Source organism: Anabrus simplex, chromosome 10 (assembly GCF_040414725.1).
Source record: "Anabrus simplex isolate iqAnaSimp1 chromosome 10, ASM4041472v1, whole genome shotgun sequence".
Lineage (NCBI taxonomy): Eukaryota > Metazoa > Arthropoda > Insecta > Orthoptera > Tettigoniidae > Anabrus > Anabrus simplex.
Window position 1 is genome coordinate 31,202,120 of NC_090274.1, and position 18,292 is coordinate 31,220,411.

At 39.6% G+C, this 18,292-nt stretch overlaps 1 protein-coding gene across 1 annotated transcript; it reads left to right on the forward strand.

Annotated features, from left to right (window-relative positions):
* Positions 1-2,166: 2,166 nt before the first annotated feature.
* On the forward strand, positions 2,167-14,976 carry LOC136882242 (UPF0389 protein GA21628). The gene is made up of 4 exons (XM_067154795.2): positions 2,167-2,375; positions 2,940-3,127; positions 4,661-4,754; positions 9,247-14,976. Exons 2-4 carry the CDS (start codon positions 2,962-2,964, stop codon positions 9,437-9,439), a joined length of 453 nt encoding a protein of 150 aa, XP_067010896.2. The 5' UTR covers positions 2,167-2,375; positions 2,940-2,961; the 3' UTR covers positions 9,440-14,976.
* Positions 14,977-18,292: the final 3,316 nt, after the last annotated feature.

Here is an 18,292-nt window from a genome sequence, read left to right on the forward strand (position 1 = left end):
TGCACAAAGCCATAGTCGATGGCCCCAGCCCAAAACAGACAACTCAGACTTGCAACGGGACATGTTTAACAATGCAACTCTAAATAAATAAATAAATAAATAAATAAATAAATAAATAAATAAATAAATAAATAAATAAATAAATAAATAAATAAATAAATAAATACATTTTTGCTGCAGCCATCTGCTGTGCAGTCTGTCAGTTATTGTTTTTCTGTTCCCTATCTCCCTTCATATAGCTGGTTCAATACCAGTGTCTGTGGCAACGATAAGTAACGGAACTTATGTGGGGAAAACATCCGACACCTTGGCGTCTTTTAAAATAGAAAGTACCGGGCGAGTTGGCCGTGTGGTTAGGGGTGCGCAGCTGTGAGCTTGCATCCGGGAGATAGTGGGTTCGAATCCCACTGTGGCAGCCCTGAAGATGATTTTCCGTGGTTTCCCATTTTTACACCAGGCAAATGCTGGGCTGTACCTTCCACTCTAAGGCCTTTCCTATCCCATCGTCGTCATAAGACCTATCTGTGCCGATGCGACGTAAAGCTAATTGTAAAAGAAAAAATCGAAAGTAGTTAAACGTTAAACAAATAAGCCGGGCATTCATTATTAATTTCTAACGTTAATTAGTTCATAAATTGCACTAATTTTGATTTCGTAAGGCAATAATTTATTCGTATTACTTGTAAAACTATAGGAGCCTGTAAAAAAGAGGTACTGTAAAGAGATTTAAACACCAAATTTATTCAGCCTACAAAGAAATATTCTCTTCTTCTTCTTCTTCTTCTTCTTCTTCTTCTTCTTCTTCTTCTTCTTCTTCTTCTTCTTCTTCTTCATCATTCCTCTTTCCCATTTACATGGGTGTCGGCATTATACACGTGGATTTGGTCCAGTTTTTGCAGTCACGTTGTCATTAATATTAAATTACCACTGTCTTATAACAAGACATTAACTGAATATAAAATATTATTTATTTGAATTTCGCTGCACAACAACCGCGTACTTGATTAGAGAGATCTGGAAAATGAATAGAAAAGCAGCTCGAATTGTTAGGTGTGATTTCCGAAAAAAGAGTAGCGTTAAGAAAATGATGCAAACTTTGGGCTGGGAAAGCTTGGGAGAAAGAAGATGAGCTGGTCGCCTAAGCGGTATGTCCCGAGCTGTCTGTCAGTGGTGAGATGGCACGGATGACATTAGTGGACGAATACGATTGAGTGGTGTTTTTAAAAGTAGGAAAGATCACAATATGAAGATTACGTTGGAATTCAAGACGATAGATTGGGGCCAATACAGTATTCGTTTATAGAAAGAGAGATTAGGGATTGGCATAGTTTACCAAGGGAGGTATTGGACAAATTTGCAAATTCTTTTACATTATTTGTGAAAAGACTATCAAATGCAGATCAGTGGCTAAATGGTTAGCGTGCTGACCTTTGGTCACAGAGGTTCCGAGTTCGATTCCCGGCAGGGTCGGGTATTTTAACTATCATCGGTTAATTTCGCTGGCACGGGGGCTGGATGTATCTTCATCACGAAGCGCACGTCGCCTACGGATGTCAAATCAAAAGACCTGCGAGCCGAACTTGTCCTCGGACACTCCCGGCACTACACGCCATTTCACTTTTTTTCGGTGGTGATTGATTAATGTGGTATTTTTTAGATGGGTGGTGTGATTAGTTGTATGCAAATGATTGTGAAGGCGTGTATTAAGACGAATACAAACACCCAGAACCCAGCCTACCGCAGCAATTAATTAACCAGACGCGAGAAAATCCTCAGCCCGGCCGAGAATCGAACCTGGGGTCCACTGAATCTGAACCGAAGGCCACTACGCTGACCATTCGACCAAGGTGACTGAAAAGACAAATAAATAAACATTACATTGCTTAAAGTCATTACTGTGTAATGAATAGTTTACCGCATTCATATTGAAGTTGCCGCCTTGCTTAATCAGGGTGACTTGAAGCAAATCTTTAATCTTCGAGTACCTATGTATCCTGAACTTCTGCGATGGCGATAAAATAAACGTCATGATTACACACATCATATAAGGAGTGCTATCGCAGTGAAGTGAATGACAACTTGTGTGGTGGTGCTTAGTTCACAGAGATTCTGATTTGAACGCCGAACAAGAAGTTGTGATATGATTCCTATGTTGGTAGCCTGATGTTTCGTGAAGTTGTGATTGTGAAGGTCACATCGTAGATCGTAACCGAGGCCGAAGTAGGACTGATTGTGTTTTTATGAATCAGCTGTTGCATTAAATTATCGATTTTTCTGTGTATGAGAAACGATTTGTTTACTGTTCGGGTGGTACTGTTTGACGGAATTATTACAGTGGTGTATGCATGCAAGCTGAAAATACCTTCATATTTAGTGTAAGCATAAATGTTTTCAAATGTATATTTTTCGACTGTACATCATTATCTCGTCATCTCTTGTAAACAGTCGTCAGGAAAACGGGAAGAGGAAGTTTTTAGATGATGTCAATTGGGGAAAAGAGAATTATGTAATTTGAAAACATGTTTGGTAAACCTACAGAATTTGCTTTCTATGAAACAATTTTTGGCTATTAGAAAGAATGAGATTTTCGGAGAGGTTCTCTACCAAGTGAAGTGTTCATTAGAAAACACTCTAATTGAAAGTACCGTAATGTTTGGTGAATTGCTGGTTTAAGGCATTCCTTTATAATTAACGTGCTTAATTGACGCATCGAGTAAATACCGTATTTATCTTACTTTCTTGAAGTTAGTAATTATTAATCATAAATGGTTTTTATATAACTTTCCACTGGTAAGTTATTTAGAAGAGTGCTACAGTAGACCTACTGTGGGTATATAGGAAAATATGATTGTTGTTGTAGTTAATTATAGCTATGTTATCTCTTTCGTTTGTATAAATTATATATTTATTTTGTTTAAATTATATATTTCTTTTTTCAGTTGATCATTTGAAGCTCTGAAGATGTCTTTATTCTTTAGAAGAGTTCTTTTGCAAAGCAATTTTCCTTTCAAGCATGTTGGCAGCACACAATGTAATTTTTCTCACACATCACTTCGATTGGATAAACCAGCAGTAACATCTGACACCGAATCAAAGAAGCCAGATAATCCACTCAATGTTTTACATGGTGAGTACGTTTTTGAGCTTGACATGTACGTGTGAGTAGTTTTGAGAAGAATGAAATATTGGGGGACATCATCTTTTCCTTACATTAGAAAGGAGCTGTTCTTTGCAAAATATATCATATTTGTAACTTCCTCTTGAGGTTGTTTGGGTCATCAGTCTGTTGAATAGTCAGAAACAGCCTTGCTAGCCACCCTCTTCCTGTGCTTGTCTCTTCATCTCCATGAAAATATTGCATTCTACATCTATTCTAATCTGTGTGCATTAATCATGACTGGCCTTCCCATATCATTTTGACCCCCTAAACTTTACTCCTTTTTTTTTGCTAGTTGCTTTACGTCGCACCGACACAGATAGGTCTTACGGCGACGAAACTTTACTCCTAAAACCAACTGAAGAAGTCCTGGGTAGAGGTACCCAGGACTTCTTCAGGTCAGTTTTTGAAATTAATATTCCTCTCACCAACTTGATTCCTGTCATACCTTCAGGATTTTTTTGTAACACCACATTTCAAAGACCTTTATTCTCTTTCCCACTGCATTAGTTATTGTCCATACACACCCTGCACAATAGTTTTCACAGTAATACTTCAATATTACTCCCCTAGTTTGAAATATGCAATTAGGAATTTGAATCTTATAATTATTACCTCGTATCACATGCAGGAGGATAGCAGTATTCATTGATATTGCTGAGGACTGACCTGCTCACCCTAATAAGTATGTTTACTTTTATAGTAAAATATCACAAAACGAGCAATATTTTCCAAAGCAATAGGGTGAACAAACCTTTTTATTGTCTGAAATTAATTCATTGTGGTGACACACCATTTCTTGTCAGCAGCGAATGATTAGCCACGTCTAGCATAAATTATGGGTGATGAGAGACTCCCTCAGCAAATCCTATATGGTGAGCTAGACTAGTGACACCCCTCTGAAGTGCTACAAAGATCAGCTGAAAATGACCATGAAGAGCGCAGCCATCAACTTGAACACTCAGTGCTTTTGCAGAAGATCCTACTCTCTGACTCACAGCCACCTCAGCTGCCAGTTATGTTTGAACAAGAATGACGAAGGCAAACAGAGTTTCATCAAGAAAGGAAACTTCGACAAACCCAGCCATCTCTCCTCTTTTATTTAAATGTAACCTGGATTGGGCCTGTTAAACTACCAATGCCATCAATACAGAATGAATAAATAATGATGACAGGAACAGTAGGCACAAATCAGCCGATGTTGGCTCCTTCCCATTTCTTCTCTAGATATTGCAAATATCTGACATCCAACATTATCTGCACCTGAGAGCACATCACCATATATCATACTTTCTCAGTTCTTTGCTCTCCTGATTCTTTGGAGATAATTCTTAGTAGTTCGTATCCCTGTTTGTATGTAATAGCTGTTATAATTGACACAAAACTAGGCTACATCTTACAAAGGTAAATTCCCAACTTCCTCATCATCCTGTCACTCCCTGTCTTTTGTGGAGACAATACTTGATTTATATTAGACTTAACAGTTGCTTTCTCTATTTCTAGGAGGTAGGAATCACAAAGTTGATAATTTAGAGAAGAGGTTTCTTGTGTGGTCTGGCAAATATAAGAGAATGGAAGATGTACCTCCAACAGTATCGTAAGTTAACACTTTTATCTCGTTTAATTTTCAGTTCTTTATAGAAGAAAACATTTAATATGCTGGAAAAAGTTTTGCACAATATAGCAAATTATTTCAGTCTTTGGATATTTTTTATGACACCATAAATGTTAAGAATGGAGGGTAACTGGTGTTGTAACAGTGTTAATGTCATAGCGGTATACTACTCCCATTCCTCTTCCTCGGCATACTATGTCAAAGAGTACTGAGAAGGCTGCCAAGATACATTTACAGAAGCCAGTGGAGAAGATAATGCATAAACAAATAGTTAAATACTTGGAAAATCATTCTCTACTTGATCGCGTACAGTCTGGTATTAAGAAAGGACACAGAACTACAATGACAGTAATCAGAATTATAGATGACATCAGACGGGCAATGGACAAACGAAAACTGACTATACTTATCCTTCTAGCCTTCAGCAGTACATTTGACACTGTAAATATAGACATATTGTTTGCTAAGATACAAAAACTTCACAAGACACATTGTACTATTCAGCTCTTGGGTTCATACCTCAAAAATAGATGACAGCGAGTAGTATCAAACACGACGACTAAAGAATGGAGGACTAAGTTATCTGGCCTTGTCCAAGGGTTAATTCTTAGACCTCTTTTATTCTTAATCTATATTAATGACATTTCTTCTCATTTGAATGACTGCAACTACCATCTTTATGTCGACGATTTTCAGATATACTCACACTTTAAAGTCTCAGACGTTGACAGTGCAATCCACCAAATGAACTAGACTCTAAATTAAATTAGTTTGCATGCAAAAGAGAACTGCCTATTAATTAACCTGAAGAAAGCACACACAATCATAATAGGAGAGTCTAGGCTTTTAAATACACTAAACATCACACAAGTACCTATTCTGATGCTCTGTGGTGAAGCTATACCTTTTCAGAAGTCGGTAAAAACCTAGGCATTGTCATGAATGACACATTAAACTGGAATGACCACATAATAAGTGTCTGCAGAAAGGTGCCTACATCTCTTCACCGCTAAAAATGTAACAACCATTCTTCCACATAGTATGAAAATAAAACTTACTCTCGTTTTTCCAATCATTTATTACTGTGATGTTGTACTAACCAATGCAATTGTAGAACAAACAATGAAACTTCAAAGGGCAATGAACTCTTGCATATGATTTATATTTTCTTTGAACTTTAGGATACATATTTTCTCATATTATGATAAGCTCTCCTGGCTGAAAATCAATAAACTAAGAAACCTTCATACTGTGACACTAATTTTTCGACTTCTGATTGAATCTACACCTGAATACATATACTCACATTTTAACTTCCTTTCGTCTATGCGTGACGTAGTTCCAGATCAACTTGTACCCTTATGATACCGGTTAATCAGTCATCTGTGTACAGCCACTCATTGTAGGTGTCTGGGGCAAGGCCATGGAACACTTTGCCTGTCACTATACGTAATAGCACTTGAATAGCCTCATTTAAATGGTGTGGTCGAGATTCCTCTTAAATACGTGAACAGCTTGTATGAATATTGTATAGGCTTTTGGGCTTGTTTAAGAAGCCTTTCTCGTGGACAGTCGAGAATTCTTCTGAGGACGCAGAGCACAGTTTTCTGTGAAACGTTAAGAATTTCACGTTATTTTCTTGACACAGCACAAGCCCAAAAGCCTATACAATATCATGTCTATAAGTACGGGCCGTGAAAGCATTAATGGCAGCTTGTATGAATGTTAAGGGTGAATGGGTGCAAGTATGGTTTAGAGCTATTGTTAGGTAATGTAGATAGATGATAGAGGTACAGACAGCTACCAGTTCTGTATCTTCAGGTAAGCATAATTTATTGATGTCAAGAGATTTAATTTCAGCTAGTTTATCATCATGGGCCTCTGGCAGAGTCTGAATCTTCACTTGAGACTGCAAATAATCATCTGATTGATGTTTTGATGTATTTGTGGAAGAAACAAAATTAGAACTGGTAGCTGTCTGTACCTCTATCATAGATAATATTAATCATTAACAGAATAACTGTTACAATACTTTTTCAGTCCATTAATTTAGGTAGTTTCTAGAGATTGTATAGAGTGTTATTTTTCAAATTATGTGACTATGTACTGTATGTTGTGGTTCATAGCAGGAAATCTGTTAATGCCAAAGAATACTGTAGACTGATACTACCGGGCGAGTTGGCCGTGTGGTTAGGGGCGCGCGGCTGTGAGCTTGCATTTGGGAGATAGTAGGTTCGGATTCCACTGTCGGCAGCCCTGAAGATGGTTTCCATGGTTTCCCATGAACAGGATTGAACAACTATTTAACAAATATTTATTTATAGGGCGAGGAGTAAGTGATTGGAATAATTTATCAAGGGAAATGTTCAAAAAATTTTCAAGTTCTGTGAAAACGTGTGAGAAAAACTAGGTTATCAATTGATAGGGTATCTGCTACCTCGGTGACAGTCCTAAATGCAGATCATTGATGATTGATTGAACGAGCCACTCTCAACATTTTGACACTGCATTAAGGCTGCCGCACAGTGTAACCATATTCTAACATAACCCTGTAACTAACAGTGCTTACTGCTAAACCAAAACCTAGCCAGGCACTATGGGTAGTTTTGTCACACTATCAGTAACCTAATCATCCTATCAGTAATTTTGACACAATATTAAAGTCACTATGCGACCTAACCAAAGTTTAAGCTAATCTTGTCTCTAACGGTAACCATTGGGGGTTATGGGGGGCGGAGGGGATGGCCCCACTGGAGACATCATAATTAAAAATAATGTTCGTCCACAGCACAGGTGGTACACTATGCATTTGTTATATTGCCAGCCAGTCCGGCTCCTTGGCTAAATGGTTAGCGTGCTGCCCTTTGGTCACAGGGGTCCCGAGTGTGATTCCTGGCTGTGTCGGAATTATAACCATAGTTAGCTTATTCATGTTTTTGTCATCTTCATCATCATTTCATCCTCATCACAATGTGCAGGTCGCCTATGGGTGTCAAATCGAAAGACCTGCATCTTAAGTCATAAATTGTCATGAATGTTTATTGATAACCACGTATTCAATAAAACGTAAAGTTCTTACATTAAGATTTTTATCTTATCATAATAAATTTTAGGGACATGTTTCAACCATTGTATGGGCATCATCAGCCTTTATCTCGTACCTTTTGGTCATTGATCAGGATCCTGATTTACCTTTTTCTTTTTGCTTTGTGGGCTATATATTATCTTCTTCACTCAATTCCATAGCAGCAGGTAAATTAACTATTCAGTGAACAACCGGCATGTGTATACACAAAACAAATACGTTACTACATCTGGTATCTTTTAATGTATAACGACAATGAAAGGTATGGTAATTTTTTTTTTTACAAGTAGCTTTACGCTGCACTGACACAGATAGGTCTTGCGGCGACGATAGGGTAGAAAAGGGCTAAGAGTGGAAGGGAAGCAGCTGTGGTCTTAATTAAGGTACAGCCTCAGCATTTGCCTGGTATGAAAATAGGAAACCACGGAAAACCATCTTGAGGGCTGCCGACAGTGGGATTCTAATTCTCCGTCTCCTGGATGCAAGCTCAGTGCCGCGCGCCCCTGACGGTACGGTCAACTCGCCCAGTAAAGGACAGAGATTATCGTCAAGGTTGGCCCTAAGAACCCGTATAGTCGCATTCTATCTTTAGGATGTTGCACATCTGTTAAGAGATAATCAGCTGTCTAGGAACAATCTTAGTCTGTTGCCCAGGTGGCGCCTGGATGCGGCATTGCAGCTTTGAAATACACCCTACGCGAAAACTTCTCTCAGCTTAAAAGGCAATGTTTTTTCTATACCTTAAATTCCAATAAAGGTATTTTATTTTTTTGCTAGTTGCTTTATGTCGCACCGACACAGATAGGTCTTACAGCGATGATGGGATAGGAAAGGGCTAGGAGTGGGAAGGAAGTGCCGTGGACTTAATTAAGGTGCAGCCCCAGCATTTGTCTGGTGTGAAAATGGGAAACCACGGAAAACCATTTTCAGGGCTGTCGACAGTGGGGTTCGAACCTACTATCTCCCGAATACTGGATACTGGCTGCACTTAAGCGACTGCAGCTATCGGGCTCGATATGTATTTGTAACCACTTATAAGTTGACAGTATTGAATAGGTGGACTAATAAAATACCTTTATTGGATTTTAAGTTATAACAACTCTCAGTACGGAATAATTATGAAGTTTATATCATGTAATGTTTTTTCTGCCATTTTTTCATAAAAGATAGACAGAGGGATTATATATATGTTTGAGAGAGAGATGTTGAGGGGGTAAATAAAGTATACAGTATGGAATAATGATGAAATATTCCACAAAATCTGTTTTTTTTTTTCCTCCTGCTCTGTTTTATTTACTGAAATCTTGCTACCATCGACAATTTGCATATCTTTCTCATCCCTTGCTCATTGGCTTGTTTACTCTACTCTTTATTACCGTCTGTTCACAGGCAGGAAACCATGGAGAAAGCACGAAATAAGGCACGCATCAAGATATCCAATTACATGATGGTGGGAACGATACTGGCATGCGTAATATTTGTGTACAGTGGCAAACAGGCAGCCAAGCGTGGGGAGTCGGTTACGAAGATGAACCTTGACTGGCACCAGGAAGTTAATAAGGCTGAAGCAGAAACAAAATGAGATGTAATTTTAGTCCAACTTTTGAAATTAGTTGCGTTTGGTGGATGTTTACTGTACACGATTAGTGTATGGCACATATAGTCATAAGCTAATGGTTTAAGATGATGTTTTATGCAGTGCTGTTTTTGTTGCTTACTTATGTCCTGTGTAGTATTGTTATTTTGGTGCTAACAGTGGACCTCAAGCTACAGTTGTATGTTTTTAGCTTTACACATGATTGCAAAAATAGTCTAATCCTCAAGGTACGTAAATGAGTTAAGTGCTGTCATAGGTTGAACATATTCATCATCATTTCCCCTTATCCAGCTCCTGCTGGGTTGGGGTATTTATGGCACTTCTCCATCTTCCTCTTTCCTTCCACCATTCCTCTTCCACGATCCTGTCCCAGGCTAAATTTTGTCTTCTTACGCCGCTCTTCACTGATTCATTCCACCTTGTTCTCTTGCCCTCACACTTTGCCTCCAGCATCTGTCTTGGAATTTTATTCTCCTCCATCCTCTTTACATGTCCACACCACCTTAGTTTATTCTTTTCAACTCTCTCATTTAGTTTTCCTGTCCCAACTTCCTTCCTAACATCTTCATTTCTCACTCTGTCTTTCCTTGTCTTTCCTATCATACTTCTTAGGAATTTCATCTCACTGGCTTGAATTCTACTCTCTTGCCTGCTAATCAAAGTCCAACTGGGCGAGTTGGCCGTGCACTTAGAGGCGCGCGGCTGTGAGCTTGCATCCAGGAGATAGTAGATTCGAATCCCACTATCGGCAGCCCTGAAAATGGTTTTCTGTGGTTTCCCATTTTCACACCAGGCAAATGCTGGGGCTGTACCTTAATTAAAGCCACGGCCGCTTCCTTCCAACTCCTAGGCCTTTCCTATCCCATCGTCGCCATAAGACCTATCTGTGTCGGTGCGACGTGAAGCCCCTAGCAAAAAAAAAATCAAAGTCCAAGTCAGCTGCATAAGTCAGTATGGGTACATAGTACATTTTGTACATTATATCTTTACTTTCCCTTGGTACTTTTTAGTTCCAAGCAAGTATTCTTACACTTTGGTAGAATGCATTACTCTGCTGTACCCTCCTGCTAATCTCCATGTCCACCCTAGCATTTTGCATTAATTCTCTTCTTAGGTATTTAAAGCTGTCTACAGCTTCCAGATTCTGTCTTCCAATTTTAACAGTGCCCTTTCCTTGCCTTTCCCCTCTCGACATCACCATAGTCTTGGTTTCCTCTGTACTGATTTTCATGCCATACTTCTAAATTTTTTCGTTCAGAACATCTTGTTGTTCTTTCCCCAGATCACATCATCATCTGCAAATAGCAGTATCTCCGTCTCTTTATCTCCATAGGCTTCCTTTGTTTCCTTTACAATTTTGTCCATGACCATAATAAACCAAAGAGGTGACAGCACACTCCCCTGTCTTAGTCTCTTATTCCTAAACCATTTTGTCTTTTCAACTGGGGTCAGTACTCTGCTAGCACAGTTGTTGTACATTGCTTGCAGCATTTCTAACATTTCTCTTCCGAGTCTCTTTTTAACCATGGTTTCCCAAACCTTCTCTCCAGGGACACTATCATATGCCTTTACTATATCTATGAAAGTCATGACCAGATCCTTTCCATCAGCTGTCTCATGCTAAAGATTGGGTCCACTGTAGATCATCCACTCCTGAAGCCATATTGTTCCTCTTTTTTTTTTTTTTGTTAGGGGCTTTATGTCGCACCGACACCGACAAGTCTTATGGCGACGATGGGATAGGAAAGGCCTAGGAGTTGGAAGGAATCGGCCGTGGCCTTAATTAAGGTACAGCCCCAGCATTTGCCTGGTGTGAAAATGGGAAACCACGGAAAACCATCTTCAGGGCTGCCGATAGTGGGATTCGAACCTACTATCTCCCGGATGCAAGCTCACAGCCACACGCCTCTACGCGCACGGCTAACTCGCCCGGTGTTCCTCTTGTAACTCTCCTTCAATCTTTCTTCTCATTCTTCTTTCTAATATCCTTTCCAGTATTTTAACTACCTGCGATATAAGTGTGATTCCTCTATAGTTATCACAAACTTTTTTGTCCCCTTCTTAAACACTGGTATTATTACATTATTTTGTGTTTCCACATGCACTTTAGTAGTAACCACGTACTTCTATTTATGCCGGTAGGGTGTACGAGTCCTACTACAGGAGCGATTAGTTCTCATGAATGTGTTCTTTGATTTCATATATATTGCAGGTTGCGCATGAATATCATTTACGTGGTTTTCTTTCTTCTCCTTTGAAGCCAAGCAAGGGTTAGACTGTTTTTGCAACTGTAATAATTAATATATATTTCTGACACCGTACTTCTTCCATTTATCATATTCCCCTAGTCTGAATGTATATAAATTGCAGTTTGAGGTTCTCGAATATTGGTTATGTATTGTAGTGAACTTGAGGGGATTACTTTGTCAGTATTCTACTATCATCTCACTTCAGTATTGGAGCATTAATGACAAAGCAAATTGCTGCTTGGGTTCTGTACGTTCGTGTGTTGAGCGAGAAGAGAGAAATTCCACAAGGGATGGCTGCCTTAGAACAAGATGTACTGTATAGGTACAGCCTCATACACTTATCCTGATCATTTTAACATTCGCGAACACTGAATACTGCGCCGCTATTCCTGATGACGGATGAGGGATTTTTGTTTACAAATTCCACGCATACGATGAGTGTTCTCCCCAGAAGTCTTCGTCAGCAAGGTGGTAGGAATGAGTAGCCAGATGAGGAATCCAACCCCCCACAAGCCCGATGGTGCAACAGCCCCGGGGGCCTTAGCCTACAAAGCAACCGCTGCTCAGCCCAAAGGCCTGCAGCTTATGAGGTGTCGTGTGGTCAGCATGACGACTGAATCCTCATGGCCGTTATTCTTGGCTTTCTAGACCGGGGTCGTTATATCACCGTCAGATAGCTCCTCAATTGTAATCGCGTAAGCTGGGTAGATCTTGAACCAGCCCTCAGAACCAGGTAAAAATTCCTGACTTGGCTGGTAATTGAACCCAGGGCCTCCGGGTAAGAGACAAGACTGCTGCCCCTACACTCTGGGGCTGGCCGATTGGGGAATAATATGTAAAAAATTAACATTATAAAATTTCAATTTATTCACCTCAGCACATTAACAATATCAGACAAGCAAACATTAACTGCAAAATTGAACTATTTTAGTGTTTATTAAGTAAATGAATAAATCTGGGATTAAAGCCACTTTATATTAACGAATCTAACAAAAAAGCAGAGCTTTCTGTTAAGTTTCATTGGCTTTCGTCAGGTCAAAGCATTTGTAGGTCTGCTACTGACACTAAGCATAGAAATTCTTGAAGGAATGTGGAAGTCAGGGCCGTATTATTCACGGTCCCCTACTAACTGGACTCGGGGATCGTCGTGCTGTGCTTTGGTGGTCGGGGGAAGATATTGACTCGCCACCCTCTGCCGACAATTCCTGGAGTGCGTCGTGCTGTGTCATGGTGGTGTTACCAATGTATTTCTGGAGTACACGTCTCCTTGTAAAGTATTTGATGACTTGAAGCCATCTTCCTTGATGAAAGCCAATGAAACTTGACAGAAACCTTCGCTATTTTGTTAGACTCTGTTAATATAAAGTGGCTTTAATCCAGATATAATATTTATTTTAATAAATGACAATGAGGCACGAATACTATGTTTATTATTTTAGTGTTATGAACAAGACATAACAGAGTATTTTGAACTTCTAGTGGTCTATTGCTCATTAATCATGTAATACTGAGGATTACCACTTGGATGCTGTGGAATGCCATACGGGTTTGCGACGTCATGCAAACTCGACTGCTCGCATGAGATTCCATGCTAGTCCAGGCACTGCTCGCGCACACTACGTGACAGTCAAGTTAAACATTTAAACTCTAATGTAATTATACTGACAATAATGATTTATCATTTAAGTAAACAGTTTTACAGTATTTATGTTTTAATTAGGTACACTTAGTGACTCAAATATGTATCAATATTATATAATTACCACACATCTAGGTTATGTTAGGCAGGTAGCAGTGGCGTATGCTGGGATCAAGATGTGGGCTACCACTAGACTTAGGTTACCTCTTCTCGATAGTTTGTTTAGTGAAAGTCAAGCCTTCAGCGTTTTGAGCTCCATCCAATAGCCAACAGAGTAGCCTGTTGTATTGTCAAGGGTGCTTCACAAGCTACTGCCCTGGCCTCTCCCACTGCCAATACTCGACACCTGATCAGTGGAGATGGTAGCCTAAGGTTTAGCAAATGTCCGGCTTTGTGGCTAAATGGATAGAACGCTTGCCTTTGCTCCGATTGCCCAGTTCAATTTTCAGAATCAATCCCTTCGTGCTGTTAATTCCCCTGGCTTGGGGACTGGGTGTTTATGACATCTTCGCCATTCATTTTATCCTCATTAAGTCACCACCAAGCCTATGCAGATGCCATACACCATTATTATTATTATTATTATAATTATTATAATTATAATATTAAATAAACATGTTGAATTTTGCAGCGGTCGTACCCATTGTTCACTGGTTAATTAGCTTCCTTGAGAGGTCAGTGGTAGTGTCCAACCCATGATCATGGGTTTGATTCCAACCAACAAAAAAAGAACACTAAACCTGAAAGAGTGTATTTCATTTTAGCAGATCTACCTATGAAAAGAAAACTATATTACTCCTATAGCAGCAGCCCTGCAGTGTTCTTCCTACAAGGATGTAGAAGTAAATGGGAGTGAAATACCAGCACTCGGTTATCTATATAATTAAGTCAGAAGTATGAGGTGAGGAAGTATATATGTTGAGTAACGCATGGTTGATAGTTAGCAGTGGCGATCTGACGGACCAAAGCCTAGTACAGCTATCAGCCCGGTTCTAGCACCTACCAGACATACATCAGCAAGCCGCGTGAAGTGGTTCGAGGGGAGAGGGACGAGAGTCTGGGCTGCAACATCAGTCTCCGACGCCTTACTCTTAGAAATATGGGCGATGTTTTTTCTCACTGCTTTCAAGTTGTGTAAATGGAACAAAGTGTCCGATGCTTACATTATAATGTGCTTTAGACTTCCATAATTCTGAATTGAGGTTTAGGCTTCACCGATAGCCTTGGTAGCCCTCAGTATATGCCACTGCCAGACAGTAAAAACTGCAGGATGGTGCGCCCATTAAAAAGTTCCTAAGAACACCATATGATTCACTGTTGACAGTGCATTTCTTAAAATATTTAGATTCATTTAAATCCAAAACGGAGGAAAAAATTAACTAAAAATATTGTGATATCTAGCAAAATGTTCCCCCCCCCCCCTTCTTTATTCATCAGTCGTGTTGTGGTATTTGGTTAATTTTGTTATGCATAGCATACTTCAAACATCAGATGTGTATAAGCTAGTGTAACCAAGTGGTTATGCTGGAAGATAAACAGTATAATGTATTTGTAGCCGTTTGTATAAGTAAATGCTCTCAAAGTTGCTTGCATTGTTTTATAGTGGAATATATTAAAATGTTTTTGATAATGTTGTTTTGTTTTTTATTTTTCTCCATGCATGTCCCTTACTCTATCCACAACTATGCCAAAATACACAATGAACATTAGGAGGTAGGGATGGGAGTTGTTCTTGTTCCAGAGTTGCAAGGCCAGCAGCGAAAATCATGAGAATCTCAATAATTCATCCCAAGTCGAAGTGCTGTTTACATTTCTCTCAAAGCATGAGACTGGAGTGGTTTTAAAGCATCAAATTTTTGGTTAATCCTATCATGACACGTGCATTCTTTTAGAATTTCTTGCCTTCAGGGTACTCTATGTTTGATTTTCTTTGTTAATAATTACACGACTGAAATAACAATAATAATGTTATTGCTTTTACGTCCCGGTACTACTTTTATGGTTTTCAGAGACGCCAACGTGCCGGAAGTTTGTCCTGCAGAAATTCTTTCTGTGTGTCAATAAATGTACTGACAAGAAGCTGACATACTTGAGCATCTTCAAATACCACCAGAGTGAGCCAGGATCGAACCTGCCAACTTGGGCTTAGAAAGCCAGCGCCTGAAACGTCAGAGGCACTCAGCCTGGCCAGAATGAAATGAAATAAAACAAAATCTAGATTAGGATGTCCTCATAAACAAATAAAATATTATTTGCAAGTAAATAAAAATAGTGTGAATTATGCTTTCCAACATTTTTAATAAAAACTTTGTATTCAACTGCATACTAATTTGAGGCTGCAAAGTAGAAGGTTTGACTGCCTTGTAATATCTTACGGCTTGTCCAATGTAAATTGTGCTCGTATTTTTGCTTCCAAAACTAATACTCTGGGAATAAATATTACTTTGTAAACATGATATGGGCTTGTGCCATGTGAAGAAAACAAGGTGAAACTCTGTACATTCTGCGGAGAACTTGGCTCCATGTCTTCAGAAGAAAATCTCTACTATTCACGAGGAAGACTACCTAGGAAGGCCATATCCTATGCTTGGTGAATTCCAGTTAGACCCTGTTGCTATAGCATGGCACATCATATGGACATACAGAACGTCAAGATATTACGAGGAACTAACATAGACTCGGATCACTACCTTTCACTTGTAAAGATTAATATGCAACCCTTAAGGAAGACACCAAATCTCCAAAGTAGTCATAAGTAGTGATGGGCAACGCTCTCGCTCGAGACCGATCCTTCTGTAGCGCAAGCTGTGCGATGTACCAGTAACTACGACTGTAAACTTGATAGTATATCATTGGCAGTTATTGCGTGAAATAAAGTTCTCATATGAAAACTTGTGAGCAAATACATTTTGTCAAAAGCCTGGAAAAGTAGCCTACTGCATGTTCAACTATGAACCCCTTAATACCATTAACAAAAGTGGAAACAGAATTTCAGTATCTTAAACTGTTCACGACTTATTTGGGGTGGACATCTTAGATGAATACCAATGCATAATTTGTGAATAACTGTAGGTAGGATGTACTGTACACCTACTTAGATACTAGAGGCGTGCATTATTCGAACCTGAGACTGGGAAGATGTGCTTTGCTACATACGCAACCCCCATTACACATGAGTGGGACGTGTAATCTAGAATGCCCGCCTTTGCTCCAATTCTTTCAGCAGGGGTGATGTGCAATGCTCACGAGACCGATTCTCGTGAGCTGCAAGTTGTGCGACGTCCCAATAGTTATCATCAGCAGTTCTCACATGAAAACGTGTGTGACGATAAATTTTGTCAAAATTCTAGGAAAGCACTGCATGTTGAACTATAAGCTCCTTACCATTAACGAAAGTGAAGACAGAATGCCAGTATCTTAAACTGTTCACGAGTTATGTCAGGTGGACTTCTTAGCTGAATAACCCGTATAATTTGTTAATAGTTATTATTAGATGTAAACCTATCTGGATGCCTCACAATCGTTGTCGGCAGGGTAGTTTCTTGTGATTCAGACCGGACCGGAGGTGTTCTGTGACGATTCCTCTTCATTGATATTATGCGTTTGTAAGTACCGGATCATCCCACAAGAATTTCTGCCGATGTATTTTACTTCTTTTAAATAAGCAACACAGTGGGCTGTGCTATGTGACATCTCTTAAAAATAACCGACATCCACGACTTACGTTAGGTTTGGACATCGTCTTCAAGTTGTCGCGTACAATTAGACACAGTTCACATTGCATCGTCATATATCGAAGTACCTACCTAATTATGACGCGAATACTCTATAGCATTGTAAGTAATTATTTCCTTCGTCACCAAAAATATCGGTAAACACAAGCAGTGGTCATATGTTATTGAATGTGGGGTCTGATAACGATGTACACCTGCCTGTCGAAAGGCATAGGCGCACCTTGCTTCGTTTTGAGTTCGAATAATGCCCGCCTCTAGTATCCAGTTATGTGTACTTACAGTAGCCGTCGGGCTCTGTACTTAAACCACTCATTCGTGTACGTACCAGTGCATGCAATGCCCGAACGTGTATCCTTTATAATTATGTTATACTACGTCAAAATAGACCTCGGTAGAAATGAACGCCCTAATCGCTTGTTGTCAGTATTTACGAAAATGAGAAGGCCCGTAGTTGGCTATTCGCATATTCGGAACAAACAACATTCAGCTCCGACTACCTGTAGGCCTACGACACGCTGCTCGCCGCACAATGTGGGGACAACGCTCGAAATTTCTCGCGAGAAATAATGCCTGTGCTAGTCTATAGAAATCTCGAGACCTCGTCTCAGACGGAAAACTTCACCTCGTCTCGTATCATAAGATACCCAGGCTCAACATTCTGCGACTGCGCGATGAGGATTGTGATTTTCAGGATACCCTCAGGAAGAATAGAGAGAAAGAAGGATAGCCTGCCTTATAAACGGCCTTTCTGGATGCCACTCAGGAAACTATCCCTGCCTCATCAACCAAATGAAAACACCCATGGTGGAGTACAAAGTGTGATGAGGTTATAGGAGAAAAGCATAAAGCCTGGACTAGCTGGACTAGGTGGAACGAATATAAAATTGAAGCCAATTATGAAGCCTTCCTTTTGCAAAGAAAAGCTACAGCTAACACCATCCGCAGAGTCAAGGGAAATTACCTCACGACCCTAATGCAACAGGCTGAAAATAATTTTCAGAGAAATAGCTCAAGAGACCTGTACAAAGGACTTAAGAAACAGAGGACCCAGTACATAGCTCCTACCCTCATCCTTCATGGGCCAGACGGAAAACTTCACCTGAACAATAAAGACTGCACCAAAACTCTTGCAGATTATTTCCAGAAGCTACTAAACGTGGAGGAACCTAAAGAAAAGCTTATTTTCCATGAGCTTTCACAAAGAAACCCTGATTCT

What these genes read in the sequence shown, in the direction of transcription:
- LOC136882242 (XM_067154795.2), top strand. Translation starts at nt 2,962, where the DNA reads ATGTCTTTATTCTTTAGAAGAGTTCTTTTGCAAAGCAATTTTCCTTTC. An exon ending in TCCACTCAATGTTTTACATG is followed by an intron (nt 3,128 to 4,660) that starts GTGAGTACGTTT and finishes CTCTATTTCTAG; the next exon opens with GAGGTAGGAATCACAAAGTT. An exon ending in GATGTACCTCCAACAGTATC is followed by an intron (nt 4,755 to 9,246) that starts GTAAGTTAACAC and finishes GTCTGTTCACAG; the next exon opens with GCAGGAAACCATGGAGAAAG.